This window comes from Cricetulus griseus, chromosome 7 (assembly GCF_003668045.3).
Source record: "Cricetulus griseus strain 17A/GY chromosome 7, alternate assembly CriGri-PICRH-1.0, whole genome shotgun sequence".
In the NCBI taxonomy this organism is placed as follows: domain Eukaryota; kingdom Metazoa; phylum Chordata; class Mammalia; order Rodentia; family Cricetidae; genus Cricetulus; species Cricetulus griseus.
Window position 1 is genome coordinate 12,837,026 of NC_048600.1, and position 25,752 is coordinate 12,862,777.

At 45.2% G+C, this 25,752-nt stretch overlaps 2 protein-coding genes across 3 annotated transcripts in view; one reads left to right on the forward strand and one right to left on the reverse strand.

Moving 5' to 3' along the window:
• Nucleotides 1-15,490, forward strand: part of Rbks (ribokinase) — an 85,185-nt gene extending 69,695 nt beyond the window's left edge. For both annotated transcript variants that reach the window (XM_027424429.2, XM_027424430.2), the window contains exon 8: nucleotides 15,258-15,490. In XM_027424429.2, the coding sequence (XP_027280230.1) occupies nucleotides 15,258-15,431 (174 nt within the window). In that variant the 3' untranslated portion in view covers nucleotides 15,432-15,490. The remainder of the gene's footprint in view (nucleotides 1-15,257) is intronic.
• Nucleotides 15,491-16,889: 1,399 nt separating this feature from the next.
• Mrpl33 (mitochondrial ribosomal protein L33) lies at nucleotides 16,890-24,812 on the reverse strand. Its single transcript, XM_027424431.2, has 4 exons — nucleotides 24,698-24,812; nucleotides 24,193-24,211; nucleotides 21,931-22,037; nucleotides 16,890-17,168 (listed from the first exon to the last, which is right to left on the reverse strand). Exons 1-4 carry the CDS (start codon nucleotides 24,717-24,719, stop codon nucleotides 17,119-17,121), a joined length of 198 nt encoding a protein of 65 aa, XP_027280232.1. The 5' UTR covers nucleotides 24,720-24,812; the 3' UTR covers nucleotides 16,890-17,118.
• Between the last annotated feature and the right edge of the window lie 940 nt (nucleotides 24,813-25,752).

Below are 25,752 nucleotides of genomic sequence, written 5' to 3' on the forward strand. Positions count from 1 at the left end.
ATATGTTGTTTGGTGGTTTGGGTTTTTTTTTTTTTCTCCTACTGGGATTTTTTTCTTCTTCTTCTTCTCTGGGTGAAATGTTACATGTTTGTCTCTGGCATCTAAAATTTGACCTTTTCACCTATTCCATTCTGATCACAATAGCAAAAATCAGGAAAGGAAAAATCAGAGTTTCCCTCCACCTTCCCATCTGCACCCTTTACGATAGCAGCAGAGAAAGGACCCCTGCCTGCTCAGCGACACTCAGTGTTTCTTAACTCTTCCCTGACACCAGGCTGAAGTGTCACTGCCCTAACTGGAAAAAGATAAAATTAAAGGTTGATAATGAATGTCTCACAGTGTGAAGCTGGGCAAGGTATTCCTGTTCTTCCAACTCTTCGGCACCCAGTGGGGAAATGATTTTCCTCAAACCAGCCAGGTGCAGCAGCACACACAGCCTGCATTCAGGAAGCAGAGGCAAGAGGTTCACAGCAAGTTCAAGGCCAGCCTGGTCTATGTATTGTGTTCCGGGGTACATGGGGAGACTGTCTCAAAAGAGTCAAAACAAACAGAAAGAGACCTGTCTGGGCCATCATTCCATTTCCTCCCATTGTTTTTGACCAAATGGTGGAGCTACACCGTTTGATCCTAGACCTAAATTACTAGCCTTGGTTTTTATATGATTCACTCTTTCCAGAAGTAAGTCCCTCAGCCCACAGCATCAGTACCACCTGAGAACTCATTAGGAATGCAAACCCCAAGCCTCACCTTAGGTTTAATGGATCAGAAAGTTTGAAGGTGGAGCACAGCCATCCCCATTTTAACAAGCCCTCCAGGCTCTTCTGAGGTCAATATTGAAAATCCCTAGGTTATAAGATGTACATTTGCTTCCACTGACGATATTCAGAGGTACGCCATCTATTCTGAAGGTATTTTAAAATATTTGTGGATAAAGACCAAAGCCTTTCCAGGTACTGAGCTCCAACCAAAGACATCCTGACTGCCACCAGTCAGTGGCCTTGAGCTCTTATGCTTGGTTTCTGTCTGGAAAATTAAAGCCTGGCAGCCCTACAGAATTGTAATGAGATTCTATTTGAATTGCATCTGTAAGCATAGCCTGTAAACAGATAAGAATGTGGAAGTCCTGTCACTCTTAAGGCAATATTCTAGGGTTGGGAGCATTGTCTATGACAGGAGTGGAAGGTCATTTCCCTGACCCAGCCAGTGACCTGCTGGATGTGGCTCGGGTTCTGCCATTTAGCCTCACCAAGTTGATCTGTTGTTAAGGAAAACCATTCCCTGATTAGTGGCTCACCCAAACCTAGTACCTGTGCTCAGATACGATATTTCCACTGGCTTCCCCAGATGCTCTGTGCTGGTCTGTGAGGGTGGGCAGCATGTGAATACCATAGTGCTCATGCCCAGTGTGCACCACACCAGAAACTGCCATCTCAGACCTTTAAGAAGGAAGCCTAACATTTACCTTGATGCCACCCCTTAAGCTGCACAAAAAATCACAATCCCTCAAACCAGCCAATGGTTTCTACAGAAACCAAGATTGACAAACCAGACCAGTTAATGTTGAAAAGTGTAGGTGGGTTTTCACTTCCCAGATTAGCGGTCACAGACAGTTTCACCACAGAAATCCTCAAACAGCAAACTCCTGGTGCATTGCTACTTTAATCTGAAAACCTCACAGACTTTTGGTGAGAATCTGAGGAAGAAGGAAACAGAACCTTTTCTGCAATGTTTGTTAGGAATGAAGTTTGTAGCTAGTTCCCACCAGACCAACAAGCAGCCTCACTTTTATCTGAAGTGCAACAAAAGGAATATGGCTAAATTTTGTCTAGCTATGAAATAACAAATTATCAGATAACTATAGAATTAAAATATGAAATTATTTTACTGAAAAAAGTGTATATATTTAGCAAGTCTGTAGAGATACAAAGTAGAGAGGCCTAAGGGCAGTAAATGATGCAGCTTCTTTTAGGGGGATGAAAACGTCTAAACTTAGCAGTGATGGTTGCTCAACCCCGTGACTACACTAAAGAACAGTGAATTGTACACTGTGAGCAGGTGAACTAGGGGTGTATGAATTAGATCCCAGAGCCAGGATTTGGGGAGAGATTGATTATTTATTGTGTTTGTCTTTCTGTATGAGTTGGTTGTAGCTCAGTAATGGAGGTCCTGGGTTCCATCCCCACCACACACACACACACACACACACACACACACACACACACACACACACACAAATCAAATGACTAGCAGATTATATAAACCAAGGAACAAGTTTCAGTGCTTAATTAATTTGAATGCTGATCATGTAGACTATATTAGGTCACAAAATAGTTTAATCTTTTTTTGTTTTTCAAGACAGGGTTTTTCTGTAGCCTTGGAGCCTGTCCTGGAACTAGCTCTGTAAATCAGGCTGGCCTCGAACTCACAGAGATCCACATGCCTCTGCCTCCCAAGTGCTGGAATCTAAAGGCATGTACCACCACCTCCCAGCCTATTGTTTAATCTTCTAATCCTAGAGTGTTTTGAAGTGGACTGTCTCAGCCTAATCATGAACATTTCTCTTAAAGTGGCAAAGACATGGACATCTGTGATACTATAATTTGTCATGTTTCCTACAAATTATTTAGAGTGGAGGTCAGCTAATTTACACAGAGAGGAAATCTGGGTTCTGGCTGGCTGTCATGATGCTCATAAACTGAAGTGGTTTTTGGGAAGGCGGGAAGGCTGAGGCTGGGGAAGGATGTGATCTCATCCTCCTGAGGTAAACATGAGCCGATAAGAGGAGAGACAGATTCCAATGGCAGCCACGCACTGAGCTCTTGTGTAAACAGCCTATCTCAGGGTCAGTCCACCACAGAGCTCACTGTCACATCTGCACAGGCGGCAACCTTTGCACTGTCCTGCCTGGGAAATATCACCAGCCATCCCGGTCCCCATCCGCTTCCCAAATTCCTTCCTTTGAGACCTCCGGGGTACACTGGTAACTATGTCAAACTTCTGGCTCAATGGAAAAAGGTGGGGAGCCACCAATGGTTGTCCTCATGCCTTGCAGTAGAGTATTTGCCATTAGGGTTACTCACACACCAAACACCCTAACTAGACCACTTGCTCTTCAGGACAAGAGGCCACTTCAGCATGTCTCACACTTATTTTCATTATCACCCTGCCCCAAAGAACCTTGTAAAAAATTTCCCTATTCAACCTCCCTTTTTCCCCCATGAAATGTTAAAATGGTAAATATACTCATGTGTATAGTATATACTGTAGCCCTTTAAGGAGACACCAACCATTGTAGTTCCCAGCTGGGAACACATGCCCTGTATGAAAGAAAAGCCCTTGTCAGAGTTTTCATGCTCATCCTGGCAGTGAGTGGTGAGGTTGGTCACATGGAGAAGGGGACCCATCAGCTTGATGGTGTCTGTTCGTCAGGGAGAGCCCTGACCTCAGTTTCCAGTGCTGGTAGAGGAATCTCATCCCAAGCTTGCACAGCCACCTGCTGCCTTTTGGGCTCTGCTGCCACCTCTCCCTGGCAGTGGTAGCGTCTACCCAGTCATGGAAAGCAGAGTGCTCCCCCAAGCTTCAGAATTGCTCCGCCAAGCTGTAGAGTGCTCCAAGCTTCACAGTGCTCCACCAAGCTTCAATGCAGTGGAGGTCCAGGGTGTCCCTGCCACAGGAAGCCCCCCTTTCCATGCTGACCTCCGGCCCCACCTCTCCTAGCTTTGACTCTTCCTAGAGCAGAGCTCATTGTTTAGCCTCTGCTCCTCGTCCCTTCATGGGAGCACGAGACCAGACAGGCTTCCCCAACTCCACACTGACTACAGGGACTTCCTTCTTTTTACTCTCCATCACTTTAATTTCATCCACTCACTAACGGGTTCATCAAATACCTCATCTCGAAGTTCACAGTTCAAAGACCTCAGGAAATACTGATGATCACTGTTAGAGCTCTTTTGGTCCTGGCCTGCATAACCAAGGGCTCCAGCATACTGGCTTCCACTCTTCTCAGCCACCCTGATTCTTCTCCTTGGAGCTGGGAACAGAAAATCAACCCTCTTGTTCTAACACTCTATAGATCGTGTGCCTATGATGGTGACCCCTTCTGTCCCTGAAACCTTGTCTGACCCCTCTGACCTAGGTCATGAGTTTTCACTACAAAACCTTGAACAAATGAAATGGCCTCCGACATGCTACCATCTAGTCTACCCCAGGCTCTCCTGGACCCTCTGACATTGTCTGAATTAGTATCCACAACAGTCCCATCATACAGATAAATAGATGCAGGAAAGCTAAACAACCTGCCAGAGATCACACAAGTGCATTAGTGAAATTGGGTTGCAGGTCTGTCTGGCCCCATGCATTTGCACATGGTTCCACTTGAGGAAGCAATACTCCAGTTGTGTGAGTTTTAACTCAAATGACAGAGGGTCTTCAATACAAATGACCAGGCAATCTGTTTGCCATTCCTAAAAGATGACAGAGCAAAGCAAACAAAAAGGGGTTGAAGCAAGATTAAAAGGTACTTCTGTATGTGTCCCTGAAGTTTGGGACTCTAGGCCCAACCAACTACTCACGCCTCAGGTCCTGGACATGAGAAAGAGGCAGAAGTCCATGCTTAGACATGGATGCCAGGGAGGGCAGGCCTGGCTGCCAGTCTAGCCTAAGGGCCGTCATTCAGCCACTGGGGCAGCTCTCTAAAATGATGCCTGGAAAACAGTTACATCCCAAACCAAGTGTAGACAGCAGGGATGATCCAGAGGACTCTAATCTGGGCCCCAGCACCATATGGGTAGTAGGAACCCTCTCCTGAGCCCCTGGCCAGATCCTTGAAGAAGAAGTGGCACATCATCATGTTTCAGCCATTTGCTCATCTCTAGCCTCTAAAACCACAAGCAGACGGAAGAATCCAGCCTGCAGGGTGGACTCTGAATAGTTCTATGGAGGGAAATGTTCCAAAAAGAAAAGAAAGTGGTATCCTTTTGTCAGATGGAATGTGTGAAGACATCAAGGAGGAATGTGGGGGCTCTGTTCGGGTGGCTCAGCAGTTTGGCCTCTGAATCATGCTGTGTGGGGCCAGATTCCTAACGGATGAACCCTCAGGACTGACATCACTCTTGCAGGATCATCTGGGCTCTGTTGTGCTGCCCAGCAAGTTTTTACCTTAGGGTTTTCAGCACTTAGTTTTGTTTTGTTTTTTTCCCAACCACATTTAATACCTATCATTCCTTCCAACTCCATTTTTATGTCATCTGGAATTTGACAAACTAGGACTTTGCTGCCACCCCACTCCCTCAAGATGGGGCATTCTTGGAACAGCATGTGCTCTTTCTGGCCTGACCACTCAAGCCTAGCATCCATAAAGAGCATTTGAGCAGAACTGGGCACAGCACTAGGCCTTGGGATTGAAGGTGACAAACTGTCTTCATGACCTCAGAAAGGGAGCATAGAGGACATGGTGGTAACTGGTCTAAGTTAGTTGGATCAGAGAATACTTTAAACATGGTGCCAGGCAGTCAGTGTGTGACTGACTACACTGATGCCTGTGCTGAGCCTTAGAAATGAAGGTAGCAGTTTTCCGTGGAAGGTTCTGAACTGTAGTGTCTCCAGGAACAAAGATCCAAATGGTAAAGAGGAAGCAGTAAGACGTAAAACTAGAAAAGAACTTTGTGCCAGGTGTGGTAGTCACACACCTTTAACCCCAGCACTCAGTAGTCAGAGGCAGGCGGATCTCTGTGAGTTCCAGGCTAGCCTGGTCTACAGTGAGTTCCAGTAAGACTCTGTCTCAAAATTTAAAAAAAAAAAAAAAGAAAAGAAAGGAAGGAAGGAGGTTTATGTGTTTATGTGCTGTGCTGTTAAGGGGGCTAACATGTTATCTTTAGAAAGACAACAAGGATGTAGAATGTTTTAGGCATAGAGATGAAGCAGCCAGATTTGCAAGCATGTGGAGGGTAGACTGGGAGGGTCAGGCCTGAAAGCAGGGAGACCAGTTAAGAAGCCACTGTGGACCTCCCGAGAGGGTGTGGACATGAGTGGGAAGTGGGGTGGAGAGAGGTAAGAGGGCATATCTGAGCATTAATTGTTACGTTTACAGTAGAAAAGTCCAGAAGACCCCCAGTTCTCAGTGTGAAGGTGTCCGAGAGACAGGAGGCCACTGTTTGGCTGGAGTGAGCTTAGGTTGTCTGCAGGAGACATGAGCCTGGCCAGGCGGTTTCACATCCAGAGGACGAAGAGCATGGAGTACAGGCTTCAGGGCTTAAATATTCACAGTAGCTGAAACTGTATTAGCAGCTGAAGCACCGGGAATTGGGAACAAGAAAGGCAGTGGGCCCAGGCAGGTGGACTCAGAGGAAACCAGTATCGATGATGCGAGAGGAGGAAGGGGACCTGTAATGAAGGCAGCAGAGGGCTCTTAGGAGTTACAAAGGGCCCAGGCTCTTCCCTCTCTGTGATGCTTTGCTGCTCAGCTTCACAGTGTTTATCTTCCCCAAAGCTTTCTCACTGGGCCCTTTCCCAGTCCCAACTCCCCTCCCAGCCCTGCAAGTGAAAGCCTCGTCTTCAAGCCATCCTTCCTCTACCTTCCTGCATCATTGGGGCTCATGTGACTCCATGATTGCACCTCCCCCTCCCTCCTGGACTCTGGTCATCTAAGACTTCAGCATCTATGTCAACATTTTCCCTCCATCCTGGTGCTTCTGTCATCTGGGTGACTTCTGGGCCATGAGGATGAGCCATTTCCAAGTCTCATAGTTCCTAGGTGCCCTCAGCTCTGGTGACTGTTAATCTCTGTCCCAGCCTCCCTCTCCCGTGATGACTTGCAGCATCTTGTTAAAGCTGCTTGAAACCCTTCGGGGTTACTCCGACCATGGTCAGTTTTCTCACTTCTTCTATGTTGTTCCTATTTCCTCGTTGCTTGCATTTTCTCCTATCCCTTTGAGCCCCTCCTGACTGCTCCTCCTTCCTCAGCAGGTAAGAGTTAGTTTGTTTCAAGACAGGGTTTCTCTGTGTAGCTTTGGAGCCTGTCCTGGCACTCGCTCTGTAGACCAGGCTGGTCTCAAACTCACAGAGATCCTCCTGCCTCTGCCTCCCAAGTGCTGGGATTAAAGGCGTGCACCACCAACGTCTGGCTTTGTTTGTTTGATAGTAAGAGTCTCTGATTGTCCTTCTCAACTACTGTCCCCTGAAAACATCAATTCATCTGCAAATCTTGACTGCGCATGGCCTTTCCTTTTTGTTGACACATTTTGAACCAAGGAGACTCTGTTTCCTTAGCTTTAACCTGAGGGCCTGCATGCCACTTTGGGAAAATCAGAAGATGCCTCCTTGCATGAACCCACAGCTTGGTGTGACTCGCCCCTTTCTACAGGCGCTCAGATGCAATGCAAGTTGTACAACAACCACAGTTTGAACTGTGCCTTCCTCCATGGGGGTCCTTGTGAACGGTACAAGCAGTAACATCCAACAGGCCCAGAAAAGAACCCAATGGAGCAGAACTTCATTAAAACAAAACAAAATAAAGCAAAAAAAAAAAAAAAAAAAAAACAAAAAAACAGCAACTGCAGACATCAGAGACATGGATCAACATGTGAGATGCTGTGCTGGGTGACATTCTACCATTTACTTCCCAGTTTCCTCTCTCACCAGACAGCCCTAAGAGACTGGCTATGAACTAGGTCAGTTCAGTGAGGGCACAGAACCATGGTCATAGACAAGGGCCCCAGGGTGGTGGGGCAGGGGTGGGAGGATGGGAAGTGGGGCTTTGGGAGGAGGGAAATGAGGGACCAGCCTCCACACAGCATCACTGTCTCCAACCTTGCAGCAGGGGCCTCCCTACAACCCAGCTTGGCACTGTCCTTAAAAATCCCCTCCCCTCAGGTCCTGCCCTTGAGGTCATCTGAGCGGATGTACCAGTGCCCTCCCTACATCAACAGCCTTCAGACTCCACCTTGACCACAACACTTATCTTAGTGTGCTACTCTGATAACCACATGACCAAAAGCAATTTAGGGAGAAAAGGGCTTATTTGGCTTACAGGTCACAGTCTATCAGTGATGGAAGTCTGGACAGGAGCACGAGGCAGGAACTGTAGCAGGGGCCGTGGAGGAGAGCTGCTTACTGGCTCTTCCCATAGCTTGCTCAACCTGCTTTCTTATAACCTCAGGACCATCTTCCCTGGGTGACGCCGCCCACAATGGGTTCAGGCTTCCCACTTCAATCATTAATCAAAAAGCGGCCCCCACAGACTTGTGCACAGGCCAAGCTAATAGCGGCAATTCCTCAGCTGAGACTCCCTCTTCCCAGATGACTCTAGCTTGTTGACTTGATGGAAGCCAACAAGCACACCTCTAGAAGCTTCAGTGTGTATCACTGGACATCTTCGCTCTCTGTCACACCCTGGCACATGAGCTGCCTCCACATATACTATGGAGCAGAATGTCTCAAACCACAGGAACATGGTGGCCCTTGGGAAAGCAAGGCTTTCAGAATGCCACATGCACTCCAGGTGAGCACCCAGTCCTCAGGAGGGACGTTCTTTGAGAAGGCAGCCAGTACTAGCCACGTGGTAACTGTCGGAAGGAAGGTGAATTATGCCATCACCCCTTTTGACATAAAAATAATTTTCAATGGGATGTTAAAACCATCAAGTTCTATCAATGAGATCTCTTCCATTATAACAAGAATGATTGATTGGAGAGTACTTTACTTACAGGAAAATCATGGTGATAGAATAGTTTCCACTTTTAAAGCACTTTCCATTTAAAAGAATTCTACCAATGTATAAAAATAGTTAGACTAAAGGTGTGAATCAACAGCCAAGTGATATATTGGCACTTGAAAGCCTTGTGGTATAAATACACCAACAATGGAACTGTCAAGTAACTGAGCCGTGGCACCCCGACCAACAAAAAGGACAGCCAGCCACCTCAGGCCAGATCTTAAGGAGAGAACATGATGGACCTAGAATCACTAGGTCAGGTCAACACAAGTGCTGGGCAGGGAAGGGGAAGAGACACAGGGGGCAAAGATGTGGACCCCACCCCAAAGAGTCTACAAGTTGTCCTGACTGTAGGCCTCTACAGAAAAGACACAGCATGGTGTATGTATTCAGGGTCCTATGGGAAGGATAGAATTCCCCATATACTTAAGAAAAGAGAGATTTGTTTCAACTCTGTGATGTCCTTCCTTCCTGCCCAGACTTTACCTGGGTACAGTGAGCAGGGAACACGGAATGAACTGATCTGAAGGGTTACTGGGCTCTGGTATGTCTCTGAGATTCTGTTCCTTCATTGCTGTCTCAGTTGGGGAAGGTCAATGTAAAGGTCAATGAAGTTGGGAGTGTGTGCTGTATGCAAAGAATCCAGCTTTGCAGCCTTCTGCCACAGAGCAAACCTGAGCAGCTCACACCCAGACATCACCGTCACCCTTCTGCTCATGTGAAGAAGAGTCACCTCTCTACTCTCCATGCTTTTCCATCCTTGGGGCTGGAGCACTGTGGCCCAACTGTACCTGTTTTGGAATACCCATGCATCTCACTCCTCTGAGGCCAAAGCCAGAGCAACTGGAAGTTGGTTGTAGGGGCAAGAGGTCAATCCTTGGGGACTGTGTTTCTATGGAGGATATATATGTGTGGCATATGTGCACATGTGTTTATGAGACCAGAAGAGGACATTAGGTCCTCTATTGTCCCCATCTCATTTTTTTTTTTTTCTGAACTGGAAGCTTGCTGTTTGAGCCAGGCAGCATGGCTAGCCAGCAAGTTCCCAGGATCTGCCTGTCTGTGCCCCAACATGAACCCATGCCCTTATTTGTGTCCTGGGATTTTAACCCAGGTCCTTGGGCTTCTACAGCAATCTGTCTTGCCAAGTTATCGCCATAGCCCCCACCTTGGTTCCTGAGATAGGCTTTGTTCTCAGCCTGATGCTCACCAAGGTTAGGCAGGCTGGCCACCAAGCCCCAGGGTCTGCCTGTCTCCATCTCTCTAGAACTAGAATCACAAATCCCTACCACCATGCCCAGCTTCCATGTAGGTTCTGGGATTCAGTAGGTCCTCGTGTTTATAAGGCAAGCTGTTTGCCATCAGCCATCTCCCCAGCCCAAGTGTGTACTTCTTTTATGGTATTTGACAACCTTCCATTAGGGAAAGATGGAGATGATTTCTGACCTCTCCAAACTGTTTAACCAGGTGTGGGTGGGGACTGCTTCAGTCAAGTTTCTTGGTTAAAAACAAAATAAAGCTGCTGTGTCCTACCATGGTCCCGATAGCTCTGCTGCTAACATCTTGACCCTCAGCTCTCCTGCAGTCACTGTCACAGCCACCAAGTGTTCTCCCAATCCCCTCAACTTTCAAGTGCCTGGCCTGGGTTGCAAGAGACTGTCACAGTAAACTCAAGTGTCCATACATGCAAGCAGGAGTTTCTCTGAATTCATTTTACACCAACACATAGTGAATATCCACAAAATGTTTTACAAAGAGAGGAGTCAGAGGCAAAAATTGTCACAATTGCAAATTGACAAAAGGTGATTGATTTGACTTCTGTTTTAAAGATTTATTTATTTATTTATTTATTTGATTCTTGAGTGCTATATCTGCATACACAACCTTATTCCAAAAAAGGGCATCAGATGCCACTATAGATGGCCGTGAGCCACCATGTGGTTGCTGGGAATTGAACTCAGAACCTCTGGGAGAGGAGCCAGTGCTCTTAGTCAATGAGCCATCTCTCCAGTCCCTTATTTTTAAAATTCTTAAGCAATTTTAAAAGAACTTAAAGTGTTTAATTTTTATTTCACAAAGAAAACATGGAAACTACAGCTCTGCCACACACTGTTCATTCCACCTGTTATTAACATGCTGTCACAGTCAGTTCATTGCTCCTTCTTGGACACGTGTATCCTGCATGCATGCGTGCAGTACTAGTGTGTGGGCAGAGGCCAGAAGGGACATAATGAAGTGCTTTGTTCTATCACTCTCCATGTGGAGACAGTGTCTTACTACAAGCAAGTCACAGTGATCCCCAACTCTGTCCAATCACCCCAACTGCATTGTCACCGGCACACACATGGGCACGCCTAGCTTTTTAACTGTGTTCAAGAAACATGAACTTGGGTCTTCATGTATACGCTATAAATGCTCTAACCTGTTACCTTTGTAGCCCAAATATGTTTTTAGAGAAACAATTTGAGAATTAAGTTACTGACACATGACTTACTGCATAGTTTCGGGTGGTCTTGACCTGGTCCTCCTGTCTCCACTCCTTGGTGCTGGGATCACAGGCATGGGCCACTACATCCAGTTTAGATAGTGCTAGGGATCAAGCTCAGGGTTTCGTGCATATTAGGCAAGCCCTGGACCAACTGAATGGCATTCCTAGCCTAATAATTTTGATTTCTCATTGTCCATTGTTATTATATAATTCATTTTATACTGACACGGTATCCAGTAATCTTGTTGAACCTATTTCTTGTGGGATTTTTTTTCTTAGATTTCTACATAAATCATTATGCCATCTTCACAGAATTTTCCTTCTTTCCAATCTGTCTACCTGCTGTTTTTCTTGCTTTTCCACACTGGCTATGCAACCCAGAACAACACTGATGAAAGTGACGTGACGACACACCACCCAGGCCAGGTCCCAGAATGAGGGGGAAATCGTTGCTCTTCCTTATCAAGGGTGAGGCCCACAGGAGATGTGTTCATAAATGCCCCCCTCCTATTGTGCTCCTGAAAGTTTTTAAAAATATATGTATATTAATTTTAAAAGTAAGTGTCAGGCTAGCCTTGCATTCATTCCTTGAACAATTTCTACTTGATGGTGGTGCATGTTTATATATTTACATTCCAGTTGCCTAAAGATTACCACTTTTAAACCCAAATCCATGTGGCTAGTGCTGTGTTTTTCTTGTGATGTTATAGTCTGCTTTTGGAGTCATGGCAATGCTGACCTGTGTCCCCTGGGCTTTTCTTGTGCTCCTTGTATCACAGCAGCTTTATTTTTTATTTAAATTTTGGAAGAATCCTGCAGTGAAGCTATGGTGCTCTTGGTAGAAAAACCCAATTTTAACTATAGGAAGAGTGTGCCATGTGGTCTGTCCCCAGTGTGTGACATGGGGAAGGAAGGAAATTGTAGTGTCTCCAGGGCACAGCTTCACAGGTGTTTCTTCAGCTTTGGGGATGATGAAAAAAGCAATGCAAGTAGTGTCAATAAAACTTTTGTGGCAACCAGTACAATATTTCTTTCTATTCTTTGTGTGTGTGTGTGTGTGTGTGTGTGTGTGTGTGTGTGTGTGTGGTGTGTGTGGTGGGTGGGTGTCTGATCCCCTGGAACTGGAGTTACAGACAGTTGTGAGCTGCCAAGTGTGTGCTGGGAATTGAACCTGGGTCCTCTGGAAGAGCAGCCAGTGCTAGTAACTGCTGAGTCATCCCTGCAGCTCCATTCTTTGTGTCTTTTATTGAGGCGTATTTGCACATTTTTATGAAGTGTGTGATTCAATGCATACATAGAATGTAATAATCAAGTTCATCTCTTCAGTCATTAATTGTGGCATATTGGGATTTTCATATTTTCTAGTCATTTTTAATATAGCAGATCATAGGGGGAGGGGTTTCCTTTTGTTGTTATTTGTTGTTTTGGTTTTGAGATACAATCTCATTGGGTGGGCCTAGCTAGAATAGAACTCTCTTTGTAGACCAGGCTGGCTTTGAATTTGCAGTGATCCTCCTGCCTCAGCCTCTGGAGTGCTGGGATTACAGGTATGCGCCAGTGTGCCCAGCTTTTCATGTTTTCACAATGTATCCTTCAGCTCACTGTTCCTCTGGTCTCAGCCGTAGTCATGTCAGGCTGTTGTGTTGGGAAGCTAAATATGCCTGAGAACAATATCCGTGCCTCCACTGCATCCTCTGGGGAAAAAATGAACTTAGCAAAACACCAGGGAAGGGAGATGAGGAGAGGGGAGGGGGGAGAAGGGAGGAGAGGGGAGAGGGAAGGGGAGGGGAGAGGTGAGGGGAGGGGATGGGGGAGGGGAGAGGGAGGCAGTGTAGACAAAGTGAAATGACTTTGAGCTCATGCTTCCCCCTCCCATGTCTTGTTCTGTGAGGACTGACTTCTCCCTAGAAATCCAGCTTATTCTAGGAAAACCCCAGATGTTGATCAAACCCTTTCTTAAAATCCACACTATTAAGCTTTGAATGGTGTTGTACAAGCCTGTAAACCCAGCGAAGACTCAGGAGGCCAAGACAGGAGGATCATAAGTCCAGGCCAGCCTGGACTACCTAGCAAGAATCCAGACCAGCTGTGGGCTGCACAGTGAGACTCTCACTCATAAAAACACACCCCAAACCATTTATAAACTGCCATACTGTTTAATACTCAGTCCACATGGGTTCTACACACACACACACACACACACCTTTTTTTTTTTCTTTTTTTCGAGACAGGGTTTCTCTGTACTGCTTTTGGAGGTTGTCTTGGAACTCCCTGTAGACCAGGGTGGCCTCGAACTCACAGATATCCGCCTGCCTCTGCCTCCCGAGTGCTGGGATTAAAGGCATGCGCCACCAACGCCCGGCTTCGCACACCCCTTTTTAGACAGGTTCCACTATGTAGTCCTGGCTAGCCTTGAAGTCATGTAAACCAGGCTAGCCTCAAGACTGTAGTTTCTGCCTCTGTCTACTGATTAAATCCTGAGGTTAAAGTCCTTCTCCACCGTGCCTCTTTTCTTATTGTCCATCACTGTGCTGGACACATACATAGTTAATGGATGTTTCAGCTGCAACTAAAACAGTACACATCAGGGCTCTCTGTGCAGTGGTTAGAACAGCTACAAGACGTATCAAGAATTGTGAAAACTAGGACTGGAGGGATGGCTCAACCATTAAAGGCTAGACTCAACCAAAAACATAAGAATTGTGAAAACGAGGTCTAAGGAATCAGTAATGGGATGGGGGGTTGTAACATGGGGCGGGGGGGGGGGGCACTGGAAAATGCCCCAGAAAAGTTGATACCAGAATTTCCAAAGTGAGATTCTGTAATTTCACTTAAAATGGTTTTAAACATATTAGTTACATGAATGCATGACTAGGTATCACTCTAGAGGCACTGATAACAGACTTTGTTAAGGGTATTAATTTGGTTTCTCCATGATCTTCTCCAACACAGACCTTAGAAAATGGAAAGAAAGGTGCTTTTCCCTGTATTTGGTTTGAGAACAGTATCTGAATGATAGTATAAGAAACACAGGAAGCAGCTAAAAAGAACCCAATGCTGGGAGGAATGAACAAAATAATATTAGATAATAACCCAAAGAATGAGTTCATACTGATACAATGATTAAATAAATGGGGGAAGCAAGTGTTGAGTGCAAAACTCAAAACAATTTATGTCAATAGTATATGCTCAGGGATCTAAAGTGCAAGTTGAGAATGGAACTCTACCCACTTAAGAACAAGAGCTTCTGGCTAGGGATATATGTAGCTCAATTAGTGGAGTACCTCACGAAGCCATAGGTTCAGTCCCTTGTACCACCACATCAACCAGTGTGGTGGTACTTGCCTGCAATCCCAGCACACAGGAGGTTGAAGCTGGAGGATCAGGAGTTCAAGGTCATTCTTGACTACTTACAGAGACTTTGAAGCCAGCCTAAGCTGGCTTACAGAATATAATATGAAAAGGGGAAAATGACATTACAGACACCTGGCAGAAGCCACTCAGCCACATAGTCAAGGAGACTATCACAACACACATCCTTGCTTTGATGAGACAGTTTAGAGACAAATCCCATAGCCAGGCAGTCTCCCACATTGGAGAGGCTAAGGCTAGCCTGGCCTACACAGTGACATCCTATCTACATTCTACAATGTAGCTGACCTCTAAACTGTCATCAAAAACATTTAGGATACTGCCAGAGCTTACAGACATCGAAGAAAGTATGACAACTAACTGTAAGATGACATCCCGCCTGAGATGCTGGGAAAGAAAAGGACACAGCAGAATCTAATAACATCCAAATAAAGTATGAAATTCATTTACTAATGTACCATTATCTCATCAGTTATGGTAAATATACAGTGTCTGGATGTTAACAGAGCTGGGGCTAGAGAGTCTTTGCTCCTTCTCTGGAACTCTGAAATTCTAAAATTACAAGGGTTGGTTTGGGTATTGAGGCTTGAACCCACGGCCTCCCATGTACCAGGCAAGTGCTCTAAACCACTGAGCCACAGCTTGATTGCACGTTTGTCTTCCTCACTGTGCTTTCTTTCATTGCAGGGTGCTGGTGACAGTTTCGTGGGGGCACTGGCCTTCTACCTGGCTTACTACCCAAATTTGTCCTTGGAAGAAATGCTCAAGAGATCAAATTTCATTGCTGCAATCAGCGTCCAGGCTGCAGGAACACAGGCCTCTTATCCATACAAAAAAGACCTTCCTCTTGCTCTATTCTGACTGCTGCCAACCCCAAATATAACCTGGAAATAAAATGCACATGGCCACTCAGCTCATAATTACTAGAAAAATGCCCTTTCTTTGTAAATATTCTGTTCACTTAAGAAGTTATCAAGCCTTCGACTCAGTGATGCTTTGCCTTTTTACATTCACAGCTTCAACTAGAATTCGATTCCACCATTAGAATCGGTACAAACAGTACCAGCAAATTCTAGCATTGAACACATGCTGGAGAGTATTTAAGAGACGGAGCAAAGAATGTTCCAAAGGCAAAGGGGACAGCAGTAGGCTCTCCCAAGCACCTTCTGGAGAGATAGCTAATACTCCCCTTTAGCCTATGTTGTCAAACTCGCTTGAGGGGCTGGGGATGTGGCTCAGTGGGTAGAGGGCTTGCCTAGTATGCATGAAACCCTGGGCTTCATCACTGCCTAAACTACATGTGGTGGCACACGCCTGTGACCCCAGCACCAAGGAGGTGGAGACAGGAGGTCAGTAGTTCACGATATCCTCAGCTACATAGCAAATTTGAGACACCCCAGACTACATGAAATCCTGTCTCAGAAAGAGGAGAGAAAAATAATATGGCTCAATGGTAGAGGTGCTTGCTAACAGACCTGATGACCCGAGTTTGACTCTTGGGATCCAAATAGTAGTAGACAGCCAACTCCTAGTAAGGTGTCCTGTTTACATTCTGCAAGAGTTGCTTGCTTCCCTCCAATATCACAGACTGGATCTTGAGACACATACTTGCTATTTTGGGACAGCACTGGTTCCTGATGCTTGTGGCTAGGGGAAACACTACATTTTCTCAGGCATTTTTAATGAAGTAGTATATGGACTGGCAATTCTTTAAAATGTAATCTGGCTTGATTACTTCAAGCCAGAAATCTGAGAAGAAAAACAAACGGTGGGAAACAGCCTGAGTGAGAAAGGGATGATGAGACGAGGCAGCAGTCACATATGAACACAAGGCTATCGGAGTTGGCTATGTGACATCACCATGCCCCCAAAGCAGCCGTATGATATAGCTTCTTGTAAAAGAAAGGTACAATCAAGTCCACTGCTGTCCTAAGAGCCTGTGGCCAGGCCAGCCTGAACTACCTGTGAGAGCTTGTCTCAAACCTCACACCATAAACAACTAGACTTCGGGCTCTGCAGAGCTGTTTGAGAATATAGACAATGGCAGTTCGTAATGACCCAAGCACAAACCAAAGCAGATGTTCTGTTTCTTTCCTTCTTCCAGCTGCTTGTTGTCATGTCGTCACAGGGCAATTGCTCCAGCACTACCTGGAGCACTGTCTTATGGAGGGACAAGGAGCAGCCTAGGAACCTCTGCTCAAGTCTCACTATGGAAAATGGCTTCTCTCGTGTGAGAGAATATTTATTTCTTGGTAAGGTAGTTGATCTTTAAGGTTCAAATAGTAGGGGAAAATATCACCAAGAGACAAGAGCACAGGCTATTTTGACATTTTTTTTTATTAATGCCAATTAAAAAATAAATCCAGAGAGATAACTATCTGGTTTCTGTGAAGAACTTTCTTTCATGGCACTGTTCCTTCACAATGGCCTTCCCCTCACCCGAGGCCATGCTGTGCGCTTCCTCTTCTTCAGCACACACTGCAGGTTTCTGAGCCGGGGCCTCATCCTGGGTCTTCTCATTCATGAGTCAAATTCATTTTCAATCCACTTAGAGGGAGCGTATTTTTTTCTGTTCCACAAAGAGAACTTTTTTGTTCACTGTGAGACAAGAGAAAAGGGTTGTAGCAGAAACCGAGACGCATCATCATTTATCAACATACACATCATGGCCCGAGCGTTCTCCTTTTCCCTTGTGTTACTATTCCTCTGGCATGAGGATGAGCTGATATGAAAACCCAGCTTCTCAATCTTAGGCCAAGATGGAGAGAAACCATTAAGAAGGCAAGAGAAGGTTACCAGCCAATCAGCACTGTCCTCAACAGGCTACAAAGCCATTATCTCAATCAGTGTGAGATACTGGGGCAAACATGGCCAACCCTGACTTGGGCTCCACTCTCATAAGAGAGTAAACAAGAACCAACTGGACACAGGACTCCAGAATAGCATTTAGAGTTGAGCAGTCCACAGAGGACCGGTAGCCAGAAGGGAGAGCAAATACCACAGAACTTCTACTGTCTATAGAGATGGCTTCACACCCAAATAGGAAGAGTTCAGAGCGACAATGCAGCAGTATAGCAAAATCTCAATACTACAAAGTTACTGAGTACAGTTCCCAAAACAAAAGTGCTGCCTGCCTTAGTGAGACACAGGAGCCAAATGCTGTGAAAGGTGGCTTTTCTAGAGCCCCAGTGTCCTACAGTCCACCACCAGCCTCCAGACAACCCCATTGTACACGCACACACACACCTAACTACTAGACCCGGTTCTTCTCTGCCATCAAAACAAGACACCCAAAGGAAACCCAGGAGGCCAAAGGACAGTGGAACCTCACAATCCCTTACTGTCCCTGACCACGCAGACATTTCAACTACAGTGAAAATGAATACATTCCTATTAAATTTCCAAACCATGATTAAGAATTAGCAAGAGAGTTTATTTAAAATATATTGCTGTGGGTGAAGAGAGGCTCAGTGGTTATGAGCACTGCCTTTCCAAAGAACCCAGGTTCGATTCCCAGCACCCACATGCTGGCTAACAACCATCCATAACTCCAGTTCCAGGGGATTTGACATCCTCTTCTAGCCTCTGCATGCACTAGATACACTTGTGTTACACAGACATACAGGTAGCCAAATCACCCTTACAGATGAAAAATAATGAAAACAAAGTATCTAAATATATTGCATTTCTCACCTCTATCCTAATTCTAGTTCAGCAGCAGGAATTCAACGACTTTTTAAAATTCTCTAAGAAGCTGAATTTAAGAGCCATTAACCAGTCGAGAAAAATGTACCACTAAATTAATAAAATATAGACATTATAACAGTTATTGTCACTTATTTTTTTATCATTTAAAACATGAGAGAATATCTTTATACACCGAGAACAATCAGGAATTATTAAATGGCCATGTCCAGAAACCACTGATTATTAGAACAAGGCTCTAAGCCGGTCATGGTGTACGAACCCCTAATCCCAGAACTCAGGAGGCAGAGGCAAGTGGATATCTGTGAGCCCGAGGCCTGCCAAGGACACACAATGAGACCCTGTTTCAAAATTTAAATTAAAAAACAAAGGGAGGGGTCAGACTTGAGGGAAAAGTCAGAGCTTACTCGCTCAAGCACAGCGACACTTGGAGGCAGTGAGACAGGAGCAGGGGCTCTGTCCACAGCTCGGGACAGCACCTGTCCAATGTGTGCCAGTCCCCAAAAATATAGTAACTAAAAACAGGAGTGACAGTGGAGCTCTGAATGCCAGGCTGACAACAGGAGCCGGCCCTAACTCTTCTGTTTCAGGGTTCTTATCTAGTTGGTTTGTGGTTGTTTGGCAGTTCTAGGGATTGACATAGGACCTTGTAGAGGTAAAACAAGTACACAAACACTGAGCCATGCATATACCAGCCAAGGTCCTGATTTTTTTTTTCCTATTTCTTATGTGCATTGGAACCTGCGCTACAGATAGTTGTGAGCTGCCATGTGGGTGCTGGGAGTTGAACCCAGGTCCTCTGGAAAAGTAGCCAGTACTTTTAACCTCTGAGCCATCTCTACAAGTATTAGGAAGGTGCTCTAGCCACCTTTCCTGGTTAAGTGCAGCTACCACCCCTCATCAAAGAGGCTTCTTAAGCAAACAGAGACCACCACAGGAAACCACAATGGGACACATCACAGACATCAACAGATCTTGGGGAGCCCAGCCCCAACAGATACAGGAGACATCATGGAAGAGGGGGCAGAAAGACTGTAAGAGCCAGAATACCAAGAAGTCTGAGGTGAAACAGTCTCTCTTGGAACGGCTGCATAAGCAAGACTGGAACAATAGCAGTATCAATAGACATGTTAACATGAAGGGGGTAAAGTTCATGGGGTCTCACCCCTAGACAAAGAACTACACACAGCTAATGACTGCTATGAGAATTAGTATCTCCCAAGGAAGAGCTTCTTATGATTATCCACATACATAAATACACACACACACACACACACACACACACACACACACACACACACACGTAACAGTAATAAAGAAAAAGAGAAAAGAGGCTATCAGCTTGGGGTTTGATGAAGGGTGGCTGAGAGGGGTTGGAGGAAGAAGGGAAGAAATACAATTTTATTTCAATTAAAATGTATTTTTTTTGATGCAAAAGCAAATAGTCTTTTACTATTGTTTAATGAGCTAACCCATTACCTTGGGCCCTTTGTCCCTTCATGGCGGTGGATGCTTGGAGGACCCCAAGGAGCTGTGAGGTGGGGAATACATTGGGTAGAGCAAGGGGTGTGTCTAGGGGGACACAACAGTCTCAGGATTGGTGCTCTCCCGTGCTTGGATGACCTGTTCTGTGTTGGTCAACTGGTTGTTATGGCCCATAGGCCCTCCCAGGGTGGTTGCTATGCCCTGAACATCACTGTTAAAATGTATTTTTTAAAAAAGTATTAGGAAGATAAAATGGGTCCCATGTACTAGAAATAGCCAGAACTAGGTTCTAACACTGACAACAGGGAACTAGGGATGTAGTACAATATTAAAGCATACTTGCTCAAAGTCGTGGGTCAAAACCCAGCTAGGGAAGGGAGGAGTATGGCTCCAATATCCATCCACCCTGAGCCCCAAGGCAAATATCAAAACCCTCTCCTCTCAGTTTCCTTCCTGATGTGAAAGACAGCCCCATCCCCTCAGAGCTGTTGCCAGATAAACAGTGTGCACTCGTGTGAGCTGAGCTGACATGACAAACTGCTATCCACAACACTAAACATAATGTACTTTTCAGTCAAAATATTTGCTGTTTAATTCATAGAAGAATGAATCTGTCAAGTTCTTTCCCTAAAGCTAACCTAAATCTATTCTGTTTCAATTAAAGTCTGTATTGCCTTGTTTAGTGATCCACAGAATTAAAACTGACAAGTTTTCATTCCCTTCATGATAAAGTTTAATACTCTTATGCCTCAGCCTTTAATCCATCCTCCTTGGCATCTAGTTCTAGATGAGGAAAGGAGTCTAAAGACAGAGGTGGGGGCTGGAGAGGTGGCTCAGGGATTAAGAGTACTTGTCAAGAGGACCCAGGTTCACTTCCCAGTACCCACATGGTGGTCCACAACCATCCAGAACTCCAGTCCCAGGAACCTGATGCCCTTTCTGACCTCTAAACACACATAGTACACATACATACATTCAGGCAAAACACTCACAAATAAAATGAATATATATGTGTAGGGGTGTAGGGGTGTATGTGTGTGCATATTTGCATATATGTACATATACATGTGTGTGTATGTATGTATGTATGAATGAATGAATGAATGAATGAATGAATGAAAGAGGTAGATGCAACTGGCTATTGCCTCAGAGCAGTCTGTGGAATGATCAACTGACTGAGAATCCTGTGTTTCATTCCTGATTTGCTTCACAAGAGACAAACAGAACATTATCCTCCAACCAACTTTACTCATTGCAATAAAATGATGGAAATGGCCAGATTCCCTGGTACCCTGAGCAAGGCTGGCCCCAAGGCAAACATCATCATCTTTATGGTAAATCTGCAGGGCATCCATAGAACAGCAGGATGTCAGCCATCGGCTACCCCAGGACATTATCTTCTCGAGAAAAGACATTTTGCTACCGACGTTCAGACATTTCCTATTAGAAAAACTAGCTGTGGTCACTCACCCCTAATCCCAGCACTGGAAAGGCAGAGGCATTATTTACTCCTACCTGTGGGCCACAGTGATGGAACTCAGGTCACCAGGCCTTTTGGCTTCAATCAGCTGAGCCACCTCATCAACTAAGCTTGTCTCTTTTAGACAAATTTAAAGTTATCATTTATTATGGCATTTTTGGTAGAATGTTCTGCCCCAATGTACCAACATATACTCTACTCATTTAATTCATAACTGAAGCTCGTAACCGGCCCCTGTCAGATCACACCTCCCCTTCACAGAGAGCTACTGCCTCTATTCTTTGCATGGCTGATTTCCTTCCTTCACGGAACTAATCTTCTTAGAGACTGCCTGGCCATCCCAGCTCGAGTACATCTCCCAGGGGCCCCAGCCCCGCTACATCCCAACATCCCAGTGATCTTCATAGAACGTATTCATCGCACTTCTCCCTCTCCCTCCCACACCAACTGCAAACACCAAGAGCAGAGGCTGAGTTTTGTGTGCTGGTGTACCCAAACCTGGCGTGGCAGCTAGCTAGTGCCATAACAAACATGGTGAATGAATGTCATGATTCCAAAGGGGTCACAAAATCACCAAAGACATTCATTCAAGAAAGGATGAAAGGCCCTGAAAGCTTTTGCCCTGCTGTGACATCACTGCCCTGCCATGACATCACTCCCCTGCTATGACATCACTTCTCTGAGTCTTACCAATTGGATCATAATGCAGAAGAGTCAGCTTCTCTCGGAGTCGGCTTCTCTTGTGGTTGAAGGAGAAACCTGTCCCAGCTTGGCTCACTAGTCTCACCAGAATGGTTCTAAGGTCAAAAATACACTGTTACAAGCTGAGGAAACACACTAAGCCACCAAAAACACATAGCACACTGTGCAAATTTTATGGAGTCACAGCAGTTATGACTATTACTCAGCCCTAAGGAGGGTCCACACTATGATAGTCTATATCTCCCATAAAGCAATTTCAAGGGCTTTGGATCCTAAGGTCCCTACAGGGACCTGGTAACAACCTAACCAAACAGCAGGAGTAATCAAGCCAAGTGAGAGCAAGAACCTCTGATGCCACTCCCACAGGAGCAGAAATCAGGCAGAAGAAGATACAAGAGTAGGTAGTCCCAGCTGGCCTATGGGCAACCTTGCAGATGGCTGCCTCAAGAAGGCCATTCTTGGCCGGGCGTTGGTGGCTCACGCCTTTAATCCCAGCACTCAGGAGACAGAGGTAGGCGGATCTCTGTGAATTCAAGGCCAGCCTGGTCTCCAGTGTGAGTGCGAGGATAGGCTCCAAAGCTACACAGAGAAACCCTGTCTCGAAAAACCAAAAAAAAGAAAGAAAAAAAATGCCATTCTTCCCAAATGACTGATAGCTGTACAATCAGGAAGGGACAAAATTACAATAGCTGAAGTTTTACACCATTAATGTACAAGCCCTGGGCACCTTTATATTTCATTTAAATTAGCCACCTAAACCATAGAACTTATTGTTTGCCTCCCCGGACCTGTGAATACCTGTGCTGTTACTCTGTCATACGTGTGTTTTATCTTTCTCACCCCACAGAAGACATGAGTTCTCATGGCATTCCCAAACAAAATCTGAAGTATTTAAGACCACATTACAACCAGGCATGGCAGCTCACTCCTATAATCCCAGTACTCTGAAGGCTCAGACAGGAGGACTGCTGTTAATTGAAGAGCAACATGGACTACAGAATGAGATCCTGTTTCAAAACACAAAATAAAGCCCAAAGACCAATATTTGTTTACAAATTAAGAAAGACAATGATGCCAGGTCTGGTGGTACAAACCAATAACCTTAACCATTCAGGAGCCTGGATCAGGAAGTTCACAAGTTCACAGTCAGCCTGGACAACCCAGTCAGGCTTTGTCTGAAAACTCAGAAAAATAAACGAACAAATAAAAAGAGGGCTGGGCAGAATTCAGTAAGAGAGCATTTGCCCAGCACGAATTTGGCTCTATATTCAATCCCCAGTACTAGGGGTGGGGGAGGTGTTATATTATTAATTCTTCATTCGTTCAAAAAGATCCAACAAATCTCTATGGGGTTCTTATTCTGTAAGGAGCCCTTCAAGAAGCATAAAACTAAGCCTCCATCTTCTAGGGGCTAAAATTATGGTACAAAAGATGAACTGGCACATAGCGGAAAGGCAAGGCGTATTTCTATCCTCTAGTCCAGCCTAATGTTTAGCTATACAATTTAGTGCTCAGACTAAAACAGGCTCTAGGATTTAGTCAAATCAGAGCTCATGTGTAGATTCCTGCAGAAGACTCCAGGGAAGTGCTTCTTGGTCCTCACTGTGAGGAAATACAATTTTGGTATTGATCCGAACTGAGCAACTTGTTCAGGAATAAAACAATGAACTGATAAATCCTGAGATGAGAAAAGAAGCCAAAGCCCCTTAAACAAAGGTCAAGTATACTCACTGGAGTTACTCAGTGGGACCAGAGGGAAACAGGACAGTCCTCGAACTATGATTTTCAATTTTATCTCAGTGTTAATGAGACACTTCGGAAGAGGCCAGATTTCCAACTATGCCTCTTTTCCTGGGTCAGTAATGGGTACTCTTGGGAGATGCTGGGCAGCAGGTACCACAGCTGCCCATCAGCCACACACTTGTCAGAGGAAGGAGCAAATTATGCACAGGTACTGAGGTGCTAAACATGTGTTCTGTGGTTTCGGTACATTAAATGCATTTTCTGTTTATGTATCTGCAACGTGGGGCAGGATTATCAAATAGTTATCACCATCATCAAGATGCATCTGCATTTCTTTCTTCAAGGCGTTCACACCCACAAAATAATTAACCAAATAAATAAACCCAAATCAACTTTCAGGAAATCTAAACCAAACACTGGTTTAAGCGACAGATACAATGGCAGGGCTAGACTACCAATCCCAATAGAAATAAGCAAAGTTTAAATAAAGCAAACACTCTTACTTACTTTGACTTGCTCTTGGCAACTTTGTGTAAGGTTGGAAAAGAAAAATAAAAAGATACATTTGTTATTTATGTTATGCAAAGTGCTTATAAACATTAGTAATAACCCAAAACACTTAAGAAATATGCCACGTTCACCCTAAAGTAACTTTCCTGAATATTAGAGAGTAATCAAACCAACAAATTTTTGATTTTTTTTTTTTGGACAATCCATGCAGTTGACTGGCACCTTAAAAATCTTTCTAAAGTAGTATGTGCTCTCCTTTCACACCCGTCCATGGTGCAAATATCTGCACTGTAACAAGCCTCTTGCTTTAACAAGTGAACTTTGCAAACTGCAGCGAGGTCACGTGAGGTGAGAAGCCGCTCTAATCCGGAAGTCGGCCAGGAGCCGGAGGACGGGGGGGGGGGGGCTCGCGGGGGGGCCTCCGCCCCGCCGGGTTCCACCTCAGGACCCGCCTGTCACCGTCTCGGCCCCAGGCCCTGCCGCCGCCTCAGACCCTACTTACAAGAGACGGCAGAAAGCAGCATGGTGTCAGCCCCGGTAACCTATCCACGACCGGCCTAAAAACCTGAACTGCTTCCGGCGCATGAGCCGGTTCCGGCAGAGGGCTGAGGAAGTTGACAGAAGCCACGCCCTCTCCTGCAAGCCATGGATTCTCCGACTCCGAGCTTCTTTGTCAGTGAGTTTTGTGGTATTCTGGGATGGACCCTCCTCCCTGCAAAAGATAATACTATACTGCCTAATATCACAAACAACACATCTGCCTGGCTCCAAAGCCTGGTGCCTTCCCATTAGACACTGATCTTCCTTTTGTTTGGCCATCAATTTTTTTTTATGCCTGTGTAAAGAGTCCTACTTCGTTGTTAACTTCATCCCCCCAACTAATAATCAGGAGTTTATCATTTTTGCTTTTGTTTTTTCTTAATTTTGTGTGTTTTACAATAATTCTCCCTATTTTATTTTAGTTTTTCGAGACAGGGTTTCTCTGTGGCTTTGGAGGCTGTCTTGGAACTCTTGTAGACCTATTTTATTTTTTTAAATAAATTGTTCCTAGACTTATTTATATGTGCCTGGGTGTTTTGTTTGCATGCGTATTTGTGCACCACATGTGTGCCTGGTAGCTGAGTTCATAAGAGTGCATAGGATCCCCTGGAACTGGAGTGTGAGCCACCTTGTGGGTGCTGGGAACCAAACCCAGGTCCTCTACAAGAGCAACAAGTGCTCATGTGCACGGAGCCATCTCTCCAGCCCCATTTTCTCGTCGTTGTCTGAAGTGATCTTCCCAGTATCCCTGTTAGCCCTATAATAGTATTTCCACTTCCACATGAGGAAACTGAGGATGAGAGTGAGTCACTTGACCAAGGTTGTTCAAGTTGAGAGTGGAAAGTCTTGCTCTTGAACACAAATCTTGTGAATCCAGAGGTTATAGTTTTAAATCTTCAAATACGGCAGGCAAGTATTGAGTGCTAGTCTAGCCAAATCAGAGCTCCAGGTTCAGTAGAGACCCTGTCTCAAAATCAGTCAATAAATAAATAGAGGTGGAGAGGAAGGAACCTGACA